Source organism: Mobula birostris, chromosome 5 (assembly GCF_030028105.1).
Source record: "Mobula birostris isolate sMobBir1 chromosome 5, sMobBir1.hap1, whole genome shotgun sequence".
NCBI classification, from domain to species: domain Eukaryota; kingdom Metazoa; phylum Chordata; class Chondrichthyes; order Myliobatiformes; family Myliobatidae; genus Mobula; species Mobula birostris.
In genome coordinates, this window is record NC_092374.1 from 100,689,831 (window position 1) to 100,708,397 (window position 18,567).

An 18,567-nucleotide genomic window follows, 5' to 3' on the forward strand; every position below is an offset into this window, starting at 1 on the left:
GCTAGCTCAACGCTCAACCCAGCACGGATGAAAAGTGTGCAAGGGAGCCGGCTGGATTTGAACTTGGGAGCCTTCGCTCCAAAGTCCGGCACTGATGCCACTACGCCACCAGCCGGCCACTAATGTAGGCTTTCACAAATAAAATGAAAAACATTTTATTAAACTCCAAAACCTAAACATAAAAATGCATGAAAAAAACTTACATAATCACATCATCATGTCTTAAAGTGAAACCCCAACTCAGTGTTGGTTGTTGTGAATTATGTACATTTCCACTAATTGTGTTACCCTACATACCCACGTGTACATGGAATGTGGGTGATTGCAGCATCTATTTGAGTATCTGAAGGGGTCCTTCTCTGGTCATGGTTACATCTTACCTCCACGCTCCTGCTCTACGGTCATGTGGTACGAAAGGGAGAGCCACTTGGGGAAATTTCCTGATCATCCTGGTCTTGGCCAAAGTGGTCCAGGCAGCAGCCAGTTGAGGACTCAGGACGAGCCAATTGCCTTTCACTCTTCCTATGGTTGTGTTGTAGATATTAGTAAATTTTTTGTTAAATTTGAAATTGTAAATGTTTTATGAAGCCCTGCTTATCGCATTGTGTTTTGCTGATGAAAACGAAAGGGGTGGTGTCTGTTAGAGGGCTGATCTATCAGTTGAGTTATTAAATCCAGCATCACTCTTGGGTGGCAGTGACCACGCTGTGAAAGACCGGAGGGAAGATTCCCCAGTAGCTCCTGCTGATGTTTGTCTGTGGTCCAGAATAATTAAACACTGATTAGTTGGTAATTCAATACATTGCTTCTTGGGAAGGGGATGTGAAAAAAAAAATGCTTCCTCTAGCACATCATCAGTAGCACTCACTGCTTGTCAGTGACGTGTCCTGAAAGTGTTGTTGAGAAACAAGTTGTCCCCTCAGACAGTGAGACCATACCCACGCCTGGTAACGGATATACCTCTATCGTACCGGATATACCCCTGTCCTTTCCTTTCTTTTCCATTACCCTCCCCCGCACAGAGCTGTTGGCAGCACCTCTTCCTCCCACACTCACCACCTCACACTGCGGTGTGCAATCTGCTGAGTGGAATTTTTTTTTGAAGTCTGCAGTTCAGATCTGTGTGTCTGAACCACTCAGCACCTTTCAAACCATTTCCTTGACTTGTTGTTTCCATAAAGCTACTTATGCTCAGGCGTGGGGGTTTTTTGCCACTTGTGTCTGGTCCCAGTCAGGCCATCTCACATATAGACAAGGTTTAATGTTCCGGTCCTCAAGGAGAATCTTTCTGTGCAGAGACCAGGGACCTGGGGCTGCTCTCTCAGAACAATTTTGTGGGGGTGGAGCAGTTAATGGAGGCATTAGGAATCTGGGAGGGTGGGATGGAGTGAAAGAGGGACTGTTTCCATGGTAGGAGAGTAGGTGCCTAGAGGGGATGGAGTGAAGGGGCTCAGCAGAAGAACCAGAAAGGAGGGAAAGGAAAGGTTCTCCACAGTGAGTTGTTGTGGGTGGGAACATGCTACCTGGAAGGGTAGTGGGAGCAGATTCAACAGGAAATTCTCAAAGGAAAATATGAACAGCACACACAAAAAGCTGGAGGAACTCAGACCCCCTTCCTGTCTAGTCCTGATGATGAGTCTCGGCCAGGGAGAAATTGAGTTTTTTTTTACCTCTACTTTTTTTTAGCTTTATTTGTCACATGGACATTAAAACATACAGTGAAATGTGTCATGTCTATCTAAAAGATTTGTGCATAAAATTAAAGCTGGAGGAATTTGGGGCAGTATAGTGGCATAGATTGAGAATTAGTGTACAGAATTAATGTACCGTTGGACTAAATGGGACTTTCTGAGGGACTTTTAGTTGATTACTTGTCGGATGGCAAAACCTACTCCATGGATCCAATCCTGAGACTCCTCCACGATGGCATGCTTGCCACAGTCATGGTCAGCAACAGTAACTGTGAGCCTTTTCAAGTTAGATCAGGAGTAAAACAGGGATGCGTGATTGCACCAGCTTTGTTCACCATCTTCATTGTGACAATCATCCTCATTATCAAGGACGACCTACCCCCAAGAATCGAAATTGTCTAGAGAACAGATGGCAGACTTTTCAATCTTGCCGGTCTCAAGTCCAAAACGAAGACATCCACGAGTTCCATCATCGAGATCCAATACACAAGTGACAACAGTGTTGCAGCTCTTTCAGAAAACCACCTACAACAGATTCTGACTGCCTTCAACCATGCATACACAAAACTTGGACTTACCGTCAATTCCAAGAAGACTCAGATCATCTATCAACATCACCAACTGAGACAAATCAGATAGAACCATCAATTCAACTTGACAAAATAACTCTGGAAAATGTGGACCACTTTCCGTATCTTGGAAGTCACCTCTCCTCCAAAGTCGACCTTAATGACGAGATCCAACGTCGTCTTAAATGCGCTGGAACAGCTTTTGAACGTCTCCGAACAAGAGTCTTTCATGATCGTGACATCCGAACAGACACCAAAATGTTAGTGTACAAAGCATTGGTAATCCCAATGCTCCTGTATGCATCAGAAACCTGGACAACATACCGAAGGCACTTGAAAAGTTCCATCAACGCTGTCTTCAAAACATCTTAAATATCAGCGGGGAAGATAGAAGAACCAATGTCAGCGTGCTAAATGAAGCAAAAACAACAAGCATTGAAGCCTACGTCATCAAGAACCAACTAAGGTGGAACGGTCATGTTGTTCAGATGAAAGATGAACATCTGCCGAAACAAATCTTTACTCCCAGCTTAAAGAAGGCAAACGTAAAAGAGGCAGACAACAGAAGAGATTCAAAGACATCTTAAAAGCCAACATGAAGAAATGTAACATCGACAACAACAATTGGAAAACAAATACCAAGGACAGGAAACTCTGGCAAGCCATCATCCGAGAAGGAACAGCAACTTTTGAAGCCAACAGGTGTGCAGAATTAGAAGAAAAGAGAAGAAAATGGAAAGAGAGGCAGCAACAACCAAAGCCTGATCTGACATCTGGAACTACCTGTCCTGAATGCAGAAGAACTTTCAAAGCGATGATTGGACTCATAAGCCACTTGAGAGCCCATAAGTAGATCTACAGAATGAAGACCATCATCTTCGACCTCGAGGGATAGCCATGATGAGTTGATTACTGGGAGAATCAGTACTTGGGCCCCAGCTATTCACGATATAAATAAATCACCTATGGTTATAGACTGTAATACAGATTGAATCTCTGGGATGATTCAGATTTATTTCACACAAACATTGAAATACATTGTTTGTATGAACAACCAAAACAATCTAACAATGTGCTTGCAAGTGTCGCCACACATTCTGGCACCAACACAGCATGCCCACAATGTTCGGCAGAGCAATACAGAACGCACCAGGCAACAGCAACAAATCTCATTCCTACCTCCCAACCACCTATGCACATACATGGTCTTCTAACTTCAGGAAAGGCTGTCTTCTACCTCCAGCCTAGGGCAACGCAGGTGGTCTGTAGTTCAGATCTATTTTAACTAATTAATTCTCATTTAGATCTAAAATCAGTAAAGATCTGTTTTAACCCATGCAAATTTTGCAATCTCAGCCGACAGTGTTTCTGATTTTACTGTTTTTCTGACTCCTTACACAACCCAGGGAGTGTTGGTGCTTCAAACAACAATTCTCCTGCTGACAGGAAGATCAGTTGTGGGGTGGACGGGGTGCGGTGGCAAATTTGTGTGGTCTGGGTTTTCTGTAATCTGCCACCAGTATTGTCCCAAGGGTGCTGAACGGAATAGTTACCAACAGTACAAAATTTCTACAGATGTACCGTGGACAGCATTCTAACTGGCCTCGTCACCATTTAGAATGGAGGGGTTGCTACTGCAGGGGAGCAAAAGAAGTTACAAAAAGCTGTAAAATTAGTCAGCTCCATCATGGGTACTAGTCTCCATAGTATCAAAGACATCTTCAAGGAGCGATGTCTCAGAAATGTGATGTCCATTGTTGATGACCCCCATCACCCAGGACATACCCTCTTCTCATTGCTACCATCAGGAAGGAGGTACAGGAGCCTGAAGGCACACACTCAATGATTCAGGTACAGCTTTTTCCCCTCTGACATCCGATTTCTAAATGGACGTTGAACCCCTGAACACTACCTCACTTTTTTTTTAAATTATTTGTTTTTGCAGTACTATTTTTAATTTAACTATTTAATATACATATATTTACTGTAACTTTTTCTGTATTTATCATGTACTGCATTGAACTGCTGCTGCAAAGTTAACAAATTTCACAACATATGCCAGTGATATTAAACCTGATTCTGATAACTGGGTGGGGCTGTCATTTGTGAAGATGAGGCAAAGAGGCTTCAAATCGTTATGAGATGAGAAAGGGTTTGACAGGGTAGATGTTGTCATTGGACAGGTCATGGATAAGGAGATGCAGTTATGAAGTAGGGGGGGCCGGTCATTTAACCTGTGTAGAAACAGCTTCTTTTACCAGTTGGTGAACATTATGTACGTGCGGGGCAAGAATGACGCTGGAGTAGTATGATTAAACATTTTTTCAGAGTCATGTTAGTAACAGTACACGCTAGGCAATTTACGGTTCAGGAGCTACCAGCTGGGTTCTCTGAGGTGAAAACGTGCACTCGAAAGCCCCACGCTGAAAAAGAGTTCTTCACACATTTAGGGGCCTAGTCAATTACCCCCGGGATCAATTGGCCTCATGCACACTTAGGTCCAATACAGTTCAGTGGATCTCTGAAGTTCTCTGCCCCCGAGAAGATGGAGGCCAGATTGCTGGATATATTTAAGATGGAGGTAGACAAATATTTAAATGATTGAGGAATTAGGGGTTATAGGGAACAGGCACAGAAGAGGAGTTCAGGCCAACAACGAGTGGTCTACTGCCCCTGTTTTGTGTTCTGGTGAATGTGAGGAAATTGACTCGAGAAGCAGGTCATAGCCTCAGGATACAGAGCAAGTCATTGAGGCCTGAGGTTTAGGCAAGTCCATGGAGAGGTCATTGAATTTATTAAAGGAGAGAGATTTCACTCAGGAGATGGTGAGCCTGTGGAGGCTGAGTCACTGGATGTATTAAAGAAGAGAGATTTCGAGAGACAGAAAGCAAGTAAATTGCTTAGGGTTAAGTCAAGGTTGCAGGGTGTGCTTGAAGGGCCAGGAGGGCCTATTCCACTCTGTCTCTAAATAAGATGAAAATAAAGCTGACATATGGGTAAGGGAGTAGGAGTATTGTCTTGAGTTGTGATTAAATGTTAGATCAGCTCTGAATGGCCAGTCCCTACTCCTGCAGTTCAATAAGTTTCTGCTTTTGGGAGGGGTCTGGAACAATGGACCAACATGGTAGTGTAGCAGTCAGCATAACAATCTTACAGTACCAGTGACCCAGGTTCAATTCCCAGAACTGTCTGTAAGGAGATTTTGTACTTTCTCCCCATGACCGCATGGGTTTCCTCCCACTTTCCAAAGACAAACAGGTTAATTGGTAAATTAGTCACACGAATGTCATTGGGCCAGAGGGGCCTGCTACCATGCTGTACTCTAAATAAAAAGTTAAAGTAAATCTGAATCAGATTCAAGTTTAATATCACTGATATGTTACATGAAACTTGTTTTGCAGCAGCAGTACATTGAGATACAGTACGTAATAATAAAAACCTCTATTTTCCCTCTCTTTTTGCAATTCTTATTGTAAATTAGTGAGGTAGTGTCGATGGATTCATTGTTCGTTCTGAAATCTCATGACTGAGGGGAAGAAGCTGTTCCTGAAACACTGAGCATGTGAATTCAGATTCCTGCACCACCTCCTTGATAGTAACTATTTGGAGGAGCAGGATCCTGAAGGCACAAGGGACAGGACCTTAAATTAGGCATAGCAGAACTCTCAAGCTCTGTTCAGTAATATGTTCCTGGGGATTGGAGAGCATTTTAGAAATGGATATTGATATTTTTTTAAATTTGGTATTGAGCAAGGTGGTGATGAGTACTGTAGAACCTCAAGAAAATGAAGGGTAGGATACACTTGATGCCCTGTTCCTGCTGTGCCTGAAATAGGAGTTTGTCTTCATTCAGGAGAGTATTTCTGTTTTGACTCTGTATCTTTGTGCTTTTCTTTGCCTGAATAAAGACATAGTAGCGTAGCGGTTAGTGCAACACTTTCCAGCACCATCGGCCTGGGTTCAATTCCCGCCACTGTGCATTTTCCCCGTGACCATGTGGGTTTCCTCCGGGTGCTCTAGTTTCCTCCCACATTCCAAAGACATTGGTTAGAGTTAGTGAGTTATGGGCATGTTATGTTGACACTGGAAGTGTGGTGATACCACGGGCTGCCCCCCCCCAGCACATCCTCAGACTGTTGCTTATTAACATAAATGATGCATTTCTCTGTATTTTTCAATGTTCATGTGTGACGCATAAAGCTCATCTTTAAAAATCTGAACTGTCTTAACGCTTTTGTCTGTTTGATCACTGACAGGGCTTCCCGATCCCTGAGTCAGGCACATGGGGCTGCCCAACATGAGAAGCTGCTCTGTGATACTTGGTGCATTGAGGTTAGTGTTATCACTGCTGTCTCTTCACATCCATTTCACGTGACCCAACCCCTGGCATGAATTCCACACAGGATGAAAACATGAGTGGAAAGCTCACAGGTCAGGCAGCATCTACAGAGTGAGAAACAAAAGAATGTTAAATATTTTTAAACCTTTCCTCCACCACTTGCATCATCGAGTTTATACTGTATATTTCCAGCAAGCATCTACTTCAGATCTGGGTTTTGAATTACTCGTCTATTTTTGGTTCAGGTTTGGGAGATTTAACAGTCATTGTTTAACAAGGCTGAGTATTGCTGGTTACTTAAAAACTTGAGGCAAATGCATCAGCTTTCAAGCAGGTTAGACAAAGAAGAATCAGTTGATGTGTACTTGGATTTTCAGAATGCCTTTTACAAGATGCCACAAATGAGGCTGCTTAACAAGCTATGAGCCTATGGTATTACAGGGAAGATTCTAGCATGGATAAACCAGTGGCTGATTGGCAGGAGGCAAAGAGTGGGAATAATGGGAGCCTTTTCTGGTTGCCTGCCGGTGACTAATGGTGTTCCACAGGGGTCTGTGTTGGGACTGATTCTGTTTACATTATATGACAATGAATTTGATGATGGAATTGATGGCTTTGTTGCAAAGTTTGCGGACAGTATGAAGATAGTAGGAAGGGCAGGTAGCTTTGAGGAGGTAGAGAGGGTACGGAAGGATTTAGATTAGGCGAATGATGAAAAGTGTGGCAGATGGAATACAATGTCAGGAAGTGTATGCTCAAGCACTTTGGTAGAAGAAATGAAAGGGTTGAGTATTTTCTAAATGGTGAGAAATACAGAAGTCTGAGGTGCAAAGGGACGTGGGAGTCCTTGTGCAGAATTCCCTAAAAGTTAATTTGCAGGTTGAGTCTCTGGTGAGGAAGGCAGATGTAATATTAGCATTCATTTCAAGAGGACTAGAATATAAAAGCAAGGTTTATAAAGCACTTGTGAGGTCTCACTTAGAGTATTGTAAGCAGTTTTAGGCCCCCTTTCTTAGAAAGGACATGCTGAAAGTGGAGAGGGTTTGAAGGAGGTTCACAAAAATTATTCCAGGACTGAATGGCTTGCCATATGAAGAGCATTTGATGGCTCTGGGCCTGTATTCACTAGAATTCAGAAGAATAAGGGGTGACCTCATTGAAACCTATCAAATGGTGAAAGGCTTTGATAGAGCAGATGTGGAGAGAATGTTTCCTGTGGTAGAAGAGTCTAAGACCAAAGGACAGAGCCTCAGAATAGAGGGGCATCCTTTAAAGCAATGATGAGGTCGAGCAACACACATAAAAGTTGCTGGTGAACGCAGCAGGCCAGGCAGCATCTCTAGGAAGAGGTGCAGTCGACATTTCAGGCCAAGACCCTTTGTCAGGACTAACTGAAGGAAGAGTGAGTAAGGGATTTGAAAGTTAGAGGGGGAGGGGGAGATCCAAAATGATAGGAGAAGACAGGAGGGGGAGGGATGGAGCCAAGAGCTGGACAGGTGATAGGCAAAAGGGATACGAGAGGATCATGGCACAGGAGGTCCAGGAAGAAAGACAGGGGGGGGGAATCAGAGGATGGGCAAGGGGTATATTCAGAACTACAGAGGGAGAAAAAGGAGAGTGAGAGAAAGAATGTGTGTATAAAAATAAGTAACAGATGGGGTACGGGGGGAGGTGGGGCATTAGTGGAAGTTAGAGAAGTCGATGTTCATGCCATCAGGTTGGAGGCTACCCAGATGGAATATAAGGTGTTGTTCCTCCAACCTGAGTGTGGCTTCATCTTTACAGTAGAGGAGGCCATGGATAGACATGTCAGAATGGGAATGGGATGTGGAATTAAAATGTGTGGCCACTGGGAGATCCTGCTTTCTCTGGCGGACAGAGCGTAGGTGTTCAGCAAAATGGTCTCCCAGTCTGCGTCGGGTCTCGCCAATATATAAAAGGCCACATCGGGAGCACCGGACGCAGTATATCACCCCAGCCGACTCACAGGTGAAGTGTTGCCTCGCCTGGAAGGACTGTTTGGGGCCCTGAATGGTGGTAAGGGAGCAAGTGTAAGGGCATGTGTAGCACTTGTTCCACTTACACGGATAAGTGCCAGGAGGGAGATCAGTGGGGAGGGATGGGGGGGACGAATGTACAAGGGAGTCGCGTAGGGAGCGATCCCTGCGGAATGCAGAGAGGGGGGGGAGGGAAAGATGTGCTTAGTGGTGGGATCCTGTTGGAGGTGGCAGAAGTTACGAAGAATAATATGTTGGACCCGGAGGCTGGTGGGGTGGTAGGTGAGGACCAGGGGAACCCTATTCCTAGTGGGGTGGCGGGAGGATGGAGTGAGAGCAGATGTACGTGAAATGGGGGAGGTGCGTTTAAGAGCAGAGTTGATAGTGGAGGAAGGGAAGCCCCTTTCTTTAAAAAAGGAAGACACCTCCATCGTCCTAGAATGAAAAGCCTCATCCTGAGAGCAGATGCGGCGGAGACGGAGGAATTGCGAGAAGGGGATGGCGTTTTTGCAAGAGACAGGGTGAGAAGAGGAATAGTCCAGATAGCTGTGAGAGTCAGTAGGCTTATAGTAGACATCAGTGGATAAGCTGTCTCCAGAGTCAGAGACAGAAAGATCTAGAAAGGGGAGGGAGGTGTCGGAAATGGACCAGGCAAACTTGAGGGCAGGGTGAAAGTTGGAGGCAAAGTTAATAAAGTCAACGAGCTCTGCACGCGTGCAGGAAGCAGCACCAATGCAGTCGTCGATGTAGCAAAGGAAAAGTGGGGGACAGATACCAGAATAGGCACGGAACATAGATTGTTCCACAAACCCAACAAAAAGGCAGGCATAGCTAGGACCCATACGGGTGCCCATAGCTACACCTTTAGTTTGGAGGAAGTGGGAGGAGCCAAAGGAGAAATTATTAAGAGTAAGGACTAATTCCGCTAGACGGAGCAGAGTGGTGGTAGAGGGGAACTGATTGGGTCTGGAATCCAAAACGAAGCGTAGAGCTTTGAGACCTTGCTGATGGGGGATGGAAGTATATAGGGACTGGACATCCATGGTGAAAATAAAGCGGTGGGGGCCAGGGAACTTAAAATCATCGAAAAGTTTAAGAGCGTGAGAAGTGTCACGAACATAGGTAGGAAGGGATTGAACAAGGGGGGATAAAACCGTGTCGAGGTATGCAGAAACGAGTTCGGTGGGCCAGGAGCAAGCTGAGACAATAGCCAGAGAATGGTGAGTCTGTGGAATTCTTTGCCACAGGCAGCTGTGGAGGCCAAGTCTTTATGTGTATTTAAGGCAGAGGTTGATAAATTCTTGATTGGTCAGGACATGATACAAGGAGAAGACAGGAGATTGGGCTGGGAGGAAAATTGGATCAGCCATGATGAAATGGTGAAGCAGGTGCAATGGGCCAAGTGGCCTAATTCTGCTCCTATATCTTAAGGTCTTTCGGTTTCTGAAGCAAATTGCAGTTCCATTGTTAAAGGCAATGGACCATCATCGTAGTTTACCAACCCGTGCCTCCCTCCACTCCTTCCCACTTCACTCCCTCCTCCCCTTTTTGCTCCCCTCCCCTCAGCCCCTCCTCTCTCCGGCCGGCACTGTAAAGTGTGGCGCTTATCATTACTTCCAGAGTACAGGCTTCAGGTGGTATGTGGGTGACCTCCAGGAGAGGTAAGGGGAGTAAGCAGTCAGTACAGGGTTCCCCTGTGGCCATTCCCCTCAGCAACAAGTATACCCCTATGGATACTGCTGAGGAGATGAACTGCCAGGACACACAGCAGCAGCTAGGCCAGTGAAGATTTGATAGTTAGGGAGGCAGACAGGATATTCTACAGCTGTGAAAGAGACACTAAGATGGTATGTTGCCTCCCAGATGTTAGGGTCCCCAATTTCTCAGAGTGGCTGCAGAATATTCTTCAGAGGAAGGGTGATCAGCCAGAGGTCGTGGTACACATTGAGGCCGATGACATAGGCAGAACTCAGCATGGTTTCCCTAAAGGAAAATCCTGCCTGACAAACCTATTACAATTTTTTGAGGAAATTACAAGTAGGCTAGACAAGGGAGATGCAGTGGATGTTGTATATTTGGATTTTCAGAAGGCCTTTGACAAGGTGCCACACATGAGGCTACTTAACAAGATAAGAGCCCATGGAATTACGGGAAAGTTACATACGTGGATAGAGCGTTGGCTGATTGGCAGGAAACAGAGAGTGGGAATAAAGGGATCCTATTCTGGTTGGCTGCCGGTTACCAGTGGTGTTCCACAGGGGTCCGTGTTGGGGCCGCTTCTTTTTATGTTGTACATCAACGACTTGGATTATGGAATAGATGGCTTTGTGGCTAAGTTTGCTGATGATACGAAGATAGGTGGAGGAGCCGGTAGTGCTGAGGAAACAGAGAGTCTGCAGAGAGACTTGGATAGATTGGAAGAATGGGCAAAGAAGTGGCAAATGAAGTACAATGTTGGAAAGTGTATGGTTATGCACTTTGGCAGAAGAAATAAACAGGCAGACTATTATTTAAATAGGGAGAGAATTCAAAGTTCTGAGATGCAGCGGGACTTGGGAGTCCTCGTGCAGGATACCCTTAAGGTTAACCTTCAGGTTGAGTCAGTAGTGAAGAAGGCGAATGCAATGTTGGCATTCATTTCTAGAGGAATAGAGTATAGGACCAGGGATGTGATGTTGAGGCTCTATACGGCGCTGGTGAGACCTCACTTGGAGTACTGTGGGCAGTTTTGGTCTCCTTATTTAAGAAAGGATGTGCTGATATTGGAGAGGGTACAGAGAAGATTCACTAGAATGATTCCGGGAATGGGAGGGTTAATATATGAGGAACGTTTGTCGGCTCTTGGACTGTATTCCTTGGAGTTTAGAAGAATGAGGGGGGACCCCATAGAAACATTTTGAATGTTGAAAGGCATGGACAGAGTGGATGTGGCAAAGTTGTTTCCCATGATGGGTAAATCTGGTACGAGAGCGCATGACTTAAGGATTGAAGGGTGCCCATTCAGAACAGAGATGCGAAGAAATTTTTTTAACCAGAGGTTGGTGAATCTATGGAATTTGTTGCCACGGGCGGCAGTGGAAGCCAAGTCATTGGGTGTATTTAAGGCAGAGATTGATAGGTATCTGAGTAGCCAGGGCATCAAAGGTTATGGTGAGAAGGCGGAGGAGTGGGACTAAATGGGAGAATGGATCAGCTCATGATAAAATGGCGGAGCAGACTCGATGGGCTGAAGGGCCGACTTCTGCTCCTTTGTCTTATGGTCTTATGGACATAGGTAGAAAGAAGGAAAAGGTCTTGCACAGTGAGTATAGAGAGTTAGGAAAGAGGCTGAAAAGCAGGTCCTTCAAGGTGGTAAGCTCTAGATTACTCCCAGTACCATGTGCTAGTCAGGGCAGGAATAGGATGATAGTATGTGTGGCTGAGGAAGTGGTTGAGGAGGCAGGGTTTCAGCTCCTTGAATCATTGAAACCTCTTCTAGAGCAGGAGTGACCTGTACAAGAGGGACGTGTTGCACCTGAACAGGAGGAAAACCAATATCCTGGCCAGGAGGCTTGCTAGTGCTGTTTGGGAAAGTTTAAACTAGTTTGGATGGAACCAGAGCACCAGGATGCAGAGGAAGGTAGATGTTACGGCCAGTAATACCGGCAGAAGCAAAGTAGTAGATACGATGGGACGGATAGTTTGAAGTGTTTGTGTTTTAATACCAGGTTTCAATAGGTATACTTAATAACCATATAACAATTACAGCACGGAAACAGGCCATCCCGGCCCTTCTAGTCCATGCCGAACTCTTACTCTCACCTAATCCCACCGACCTGCACTCAGCCCATAACCCTCCATTCCTTTCCTGTCCATATATCTATCCAATTTAACTTTAAATGACAACATCGAACCTGCCTCAACCACTTCTGCTGAAAGCTTGTTCCACACAGCTACCACTCTCTGAGTAAAGAAGTTCCCCCTCATGTTACCCCTAAACTTTTGCCCTTTAACTCTCAACTCATGTTCTGTTGTTTGAATCTCCCCAACTCTCAATGGAAAAAGCCTATCCACGTCTACTCTATCTATCCCCTTCATAATTTTAAATACCTCTATAAAGTCCCCCCCTCAACTTTCTATGCTCCAAAGAATAAAGACCCAACTTGTTCAACCTTTCTCTGTAACTTAGGAGATGAAACCCAGGCAACATTCTTGTAAATCTCCTCTGTACTCTCTCAATTTTATTGACATCTTTCCTATAATTCCTATAATCTTTCCTATAATGTCAGAGAAATGTATACAATATACATGCTGAAATTTTTTTTCTTCACAAACATTCACGAAAATGGAGGAATGCCCCAAAGAATGAATGACAGTTAAATGTTAGAGCCTCAAAGCCCCCCCCACAGCTCCCCCCCATACGCATAAGTAGCAGCAAAGCAATGACCCCCCCACCAGCAAAAAAGCATCAGCACCCTCCACTGAGCACTCAAGCGTGCAGCAAAGCATCAATAAAGACACAAAAACGGCAGTATCCCAAAGACTACTCATTCACCTGCTAAATTGGCATTCCCTTTCTCAACCCACCCCCCCCCCAACAAGAGAAAAAGTGGTGCCTCTGTTTCACCAGAGGAGTATTATGGGTAAAGGTGATGAACACAAGAGCGTGGATTAGTACATGCAACTATAATGTGGTGGCCATTACAGAGACTTAGTTGAGATGGGAACAGGAGTGGGTGCTTAATGTCCCAGGGTTTTGATGTTTTGGAAAAAATGAAGGGGGGGTTATAAGAGGAGGGAGGCGGTTGCTCTACTGTTCAGACACAATATCACAGGTGCACTCAGATGGAAGGCTCGTCCACCAGTCTGTATGGGTAGAACTCAGAAATAGGAAGGGTGCAAACACTTCCCCCCCAATGGGCATCAGGACATTGAAGAACAAATATGCAGGCAGATTAAGGAAAGGTGTGAAAACAATTGTGTTGTATCATGGGGGACTTCTTAGTGCAAGAGGTTTAGATGGGGCAGAATTTGTTAGGTGCATCCAGGAGGGTTTCTTAAATCAAAATGTAGATAGTCCAACACATAGAATACTAGAGGAACTCAGCAGACCAGGCAGAATCTATGGAAATGAATAAACAGTCGATGTTTCAGACTGAGACCCTTCTTCAGGACTGGAAAAGAAAGGGAAAGATGCCAGAATAAAAAGGGTGGGGGAGGGGGAATGAGGATAGCTAGAAGATGGGTGGGAAAGATTAAAGGGCTAGAGAGAAAGGGAATCTGATAGGACAGGAGAGGGACCATAGGGGAAAGGGAAGGAGGAGGGGACGCAGGGGGAAGTGATAGTCAGGTAAGATGCCAGAGTGGGCAATAGAAGAAGGGGGAGGGGATCTTTTTTAACTGGAAGAAGAAATTGGTATCCACCTCCTTCCTAATGGCAGCAGCGAAAAGAGCATGGCCTGGCTGCCTCCAATCGCCTTAAAATTCTGCCTTCTCATATTCGCCATTTCTGCCCTTGAGAAAAGTCTCAGGCTGTCCACTCTTATCTTCTTGTACACCTCCATCACCTCTCATCCTCCTCCGCTCCAAAGAGAAAAGCACTAGCTTAGTCAACCTATCCTCACAAGACATGCCCTTTAATCGGGCCAGCATTCTGGTAAATCTCCTCTGCACCCTCTCTAATGCTCCCATGGCCTTCCCATAATGAGGTGACCAGTGCTGAACACAATACTCCAGGTGTGGTCTGACCAGGGTTTTGTAGAGCTGCAACATGACCTTGCAGCTCTTGATCTCAATTCCAAATATTAAAGACCTTGTTAACACAGTTTTAACGTGCTTGGAAGTAGGTACAGAGGATATGTCAGGGTAAGATTTTTACGCAGAGAATGGTGAGTGCGTGGAATGGGCTGCCGGCAACGGTGGTGGAGGTGGATATGATAGGGTCCTTTAAGATACTCCTGGATAGTTACATGGAGCTTAGAAAAATAGAGGTTTGTGGGTAACCCTAGGTAATTTCGAAAGTAAGTACATGTTTGGCACAGTATCGTGGGCCGAAGGGCCTGTATGGTGCTGTAGGTTTTCTATGTAACAACCCTGTCAACTTGCACAGCATCTTTGAAGGATCTATGGACATGAACCCCAAGATCCCCCTCTTCCCTCTATTAAGTATCTTGCCATTGATCCTGTTCTCTGCCTTCAAGTTCAACCTTCCCAAGTGAATCACCACGCTTTACTGGCTTGAACTCCATTTGCCACCTCTCAGCCCAACTCTACCTGCTGTCAGTATCCTACACAAAGAACAGGAGCCCCAGAACAGATTCCTGCTGAGCACCACTGGTCACCGACCTCCAGGGTTTCCGGGTTGAACTCCACCAACTTTCTTCTCCCTTCTGTTCTAGGCTTCAGCTCGGATCTCAGAAAATCTGACTGCCCTCAGCTCCAGCTCTGCCAAGCGGGTCTTCAGGAACATGAAGGCCATCTCTGCATCAGTGGTGGGCAACGGGGGCACTGTCACCCCTCACCCACTGGGCTTTTAAGGAATGAACCTCATCAGTTCATTGCAGCAGCCAAGTGCCCTCGACCTGGTCTTGGTTCATCAGGGTTTAATCACAGAGCTCGTCTCCTGCTGCAGACGGCACCTCTCACTGAGATTCTTCAACTGTGATTTCTACAAAGGGTTCATTGTTGTTAATCTACCTGAATCAAGTTTCCATGGCGTCAGCACCATCACAGGGGTTGCAATCATACATCTGTTTGCCATAACATTACTTATTATAGTGTGGGACAGTGTGGAGGGAGCTTCACCTCTATGTCTGACCCCAGGAATGTGTGATAAGATGATGTGGAGGGAGCTTCATTCTGTGTCTGACCTGTGTTTTCCCAGCCCTTGTGGGTTTGACACTGCTGTTTCCCAGTCTTTGATACTAGTAAAATTATATCCTGGAATTTCCCAGGGAGTTTCAGGAGCACACAATCAGGATAGGTCTCCCCTGCTGCTGCTTTTTATAACCCAAAGGAAGATGTGGATGCCAGTTCAATGCAGTCTCTCAGCTGGGTTCATGGTGCAGCTTCTGAGTGCAGCGTCTTCCATTTTGCTGTTTTTTTTAAACCATTAACTTTGAGAGGGGGAAATGATTTGGGAGGAGAGATGCTGGTAATGCCTCCTGTTTTGTGTATCTCTGTGTGTAGCAGAGTGGTGTGAATGTTGTCAGCACTGTCCCTCTGAAATCCCCATCCACAGATTTCAGCAACCACCCATGGGGCTTCTCTCTCTCCAACCAGGGACTGGACAGAGCCTCCCACTTCACAGACCTGCGACCCCGCTGGAGAGCAGAGGGAGTCAAAGGTCGGCTGCCTTGGTCACTCAAGGGTTCATGTTCAGTGCCCTCCATTTGTCCTGGAGGTCTCTCAGACCAGTATCACAAGTGGATCCAAGCCCAACCGTTCACTCAAAGAACTAACACGTGGTGCTTCAGTAACTGTAAGTCGTACCCTTATGTAGCAGAGGGAATGTGTTTAATCTTTGAATTCAGCTGTGGCCTGCCTTTGGGTTGGAGTCAGAAGAAGAGGTTTGTCAGTAACCCAGACCCAGCTGACCGTCAGACAGGAGAGAAGGTGTTGGTGTGGAGAGATGTCCTTCCTGCACCAGTACATGGTGACACACAGAGTGGTGTGAGTATGGAGAGATGTCCATTCTGCACTGGCACACAGTGTATACACTAGGAAGAAGGTATGAATATAGAGAGACATCACTCCTGCACAGTGACACACTGGGGAGAAGGTGCTGGCATGGAGGGACATCTTCTGAGCCAATGCATGGTGTATACACGAGAAGGAGGAGATGTACGTCCTGCACCAGGATACAGTGACACACAGGGGGAAGGTCTTGGTGTGGAGAGATGCCCCTCCTGCACCAGTACACAATGTATAAACAGGGAGAGGAGTGTCTCCAAACTTCTCTGGGATCCATCAGAAACATTTTATTGTGGATATTGTAAGTTTTCAGGAGATGATCTCTGTCTCACACCCAGGTCACACACCTCCCTCTACCTGTCCTTCTCCTCCCACTGACCCAGATTGTCTCTATTCTATCCCTCAAACCTGCTCACTCATTCATTGAGATCATGGCCAATCATTGCTAATTCTATTGCTGCCACCCCTCAGTATCCCAGATCATCAATTTAAGTGTATTCGTTCCTTCCAGCTTTATACTTTGTATAAGACCATAACACATAGGAACAGAATTAAGCCATTTGCCCTTCATGTCTGCTGTGCCTTTCTATTTTGGCTGATTTATTATCGCCCTCAACCCCATTCTCCTGTGCCCTCTGGTCCTAGGTCCATCCACAATAGGAAACGTCATCTCCACCTCTGTTTTATCTAAGCCTTTGAATATCCAGAAGGTTTCAATGAGATCCCCTCCCTTAAACTGGAGATTTCTGAATCCCTCTGCTGATGGGCTGAGATCAGAATACTGTAGTTTCCATCCATCCATCCAGAAGATATGATATCTCTCCCTCTCTCCCTGTCCCATCTGTGCTTCCAAAATCATGAAGATCTCCATGACCCTGATGTTTCATGGAATAGAAACCTAGCTTCTGGAATCTTGCTGAGGCTGACAGCACTGGCTCATGGACAGTGGGCCGAATGGTCACCTGTATTGGACTATCTTGTGGTTGTGGGCTGTGCTGATGTGGTGTGATGGGGAGCACTGCCTTGTACTAGATTATAAGCAAGGATGAAGCTGTACTACACCTCCCATTTCATGAGGGTCTGAACAGTCCCACTCCAATACAGAGTTGGATAGCCCTCCCCAAACAGGAGGAGTGCGATTCCCGTGTGTGCAGCCCCTGCCTTATTTACAGTTCTGAAGCCTTACAAATGTTTTATAAATACAAGGACTGAAATAAAATAGCTTCCTTTCCAAATTCATGTACTAGTCATGTTCTGAATTCACAATCCTACAGCAGGTTATAAAAGTTTTTTTTAAATCCTGTGGGTGTTAGAAACATAAAATAAAAAACAGGAAGACAGGAGGCTCCCCCGGGGAGAGTCCGTGTCAGTAGTCCAGAATCAGCGTTTATTATTACGGACACGTGTCGTGCAATGTACTGTTTTGCAGCAGCAGCACAAAGTAATACATAAAAACTACTTAAACTACAGTAAAAATGTGTATAAATAAAAATAAAGGTATACAAAAAGAGAGTAAAATAGGAGGGGAAGAAATGTTGAGTGTGTTGTCTTCGTGTCCTCCTCCTGCAGCTGGTGATGAGAAGAGATTTCATTGTTTATGGTGATGAGAGACCTTAATGATGGATGCCGCCATCTTGAGGCACCACCTTTTTGAAGATGGTGGGGAGGCTAATGCCTGCAATGGAGCTGGCCAAGTTTATAACTCTTGTTTTTTCTTCTCCGATCCTGTGTATTAGTGCCTCCATGGAAGATGGTGATGAAAGCAGTCCTCTAATGCTCTCTGCGGTACATCTATTAAAATCTGCACTGAAGTGTTGTGAGAGTGAGAGTCTGCGTCCACCACCACCTCAGGCATTCTCTGGGAGAAAGATTATCCCCAGAGACTATAAGCGTAGGAGCAGAATTAGGCCATCTAGCCCATGAAAGTTTTGCTCTGCCCATCGCCCTGCCTTCTCCCAAAACCTTTGACACCATTACTAATCAAGAATCTATGAACATCTGTTTTAAATATACCAATGACTTGGCTCCACAGTTATTTGTAGCAATAGATTCCACAGATTCACCACCTGACTTAAGAAATTCCATCTAATTCTGATCTAAAGGGATATCCTATTCTGAGGCTCTGCTAGTGTGGTCCAGACTCACCCAGTATCCTCTCGGCATCAATTATTGACTCTATTGTCCCCTCTCACTCTCCTGCACTCCAATGAAACCAACACAGACTCTCCCGTCCAGTCCACAGAACTAAAAGGTTTAACCATCCCAGACAGAGAAGGGGCTGTTTTTGACCTAGTCTTCAG

The 18,567-nt window shown here is 45.4% G+C and overlaps 1 protein-coding gene across 9 annotated transcripts in view; it reads left to right on the forward strand.

The window, feature by feature from the left end:
• acadvl (acyl-CoA dehydrogenase very long chain) overlaps nucleotides 1–17,622 on the forward strand; it is a 142,613-nt gene extending 124,991 nt beyond the window's left edge. For 5 of the 9 annotated variants that reach the window (XM_072258535.1, XM_072258534.1, XM_072258538.1 and 2 more), the window contains 2 exons: nucleotides 6,517–6,592; nucleotides 15,857–17,622. In XM_072258535.1, coding sequence (XP_072114636.1) covers nucleotides 6,517–6,592; nucleotides 15,857–16,297 — 517 coding nt within the window. In that variant the 3' untranslated portion in view covers nucleotides 16,298–17,622. Of the gene's footprint in view, nucleotides 1–6,516; nucleotides 6,593–14,973 lie in introns of those variants that run through there. The other 4 variants (XR_011886060.1, XR_011886059.1, XM_072258540.1 and 1 more) reach the window with 4 other exon arrangements.
• Nucleotides 17,623–18,567: the final 945 nt, after the last annotated feature.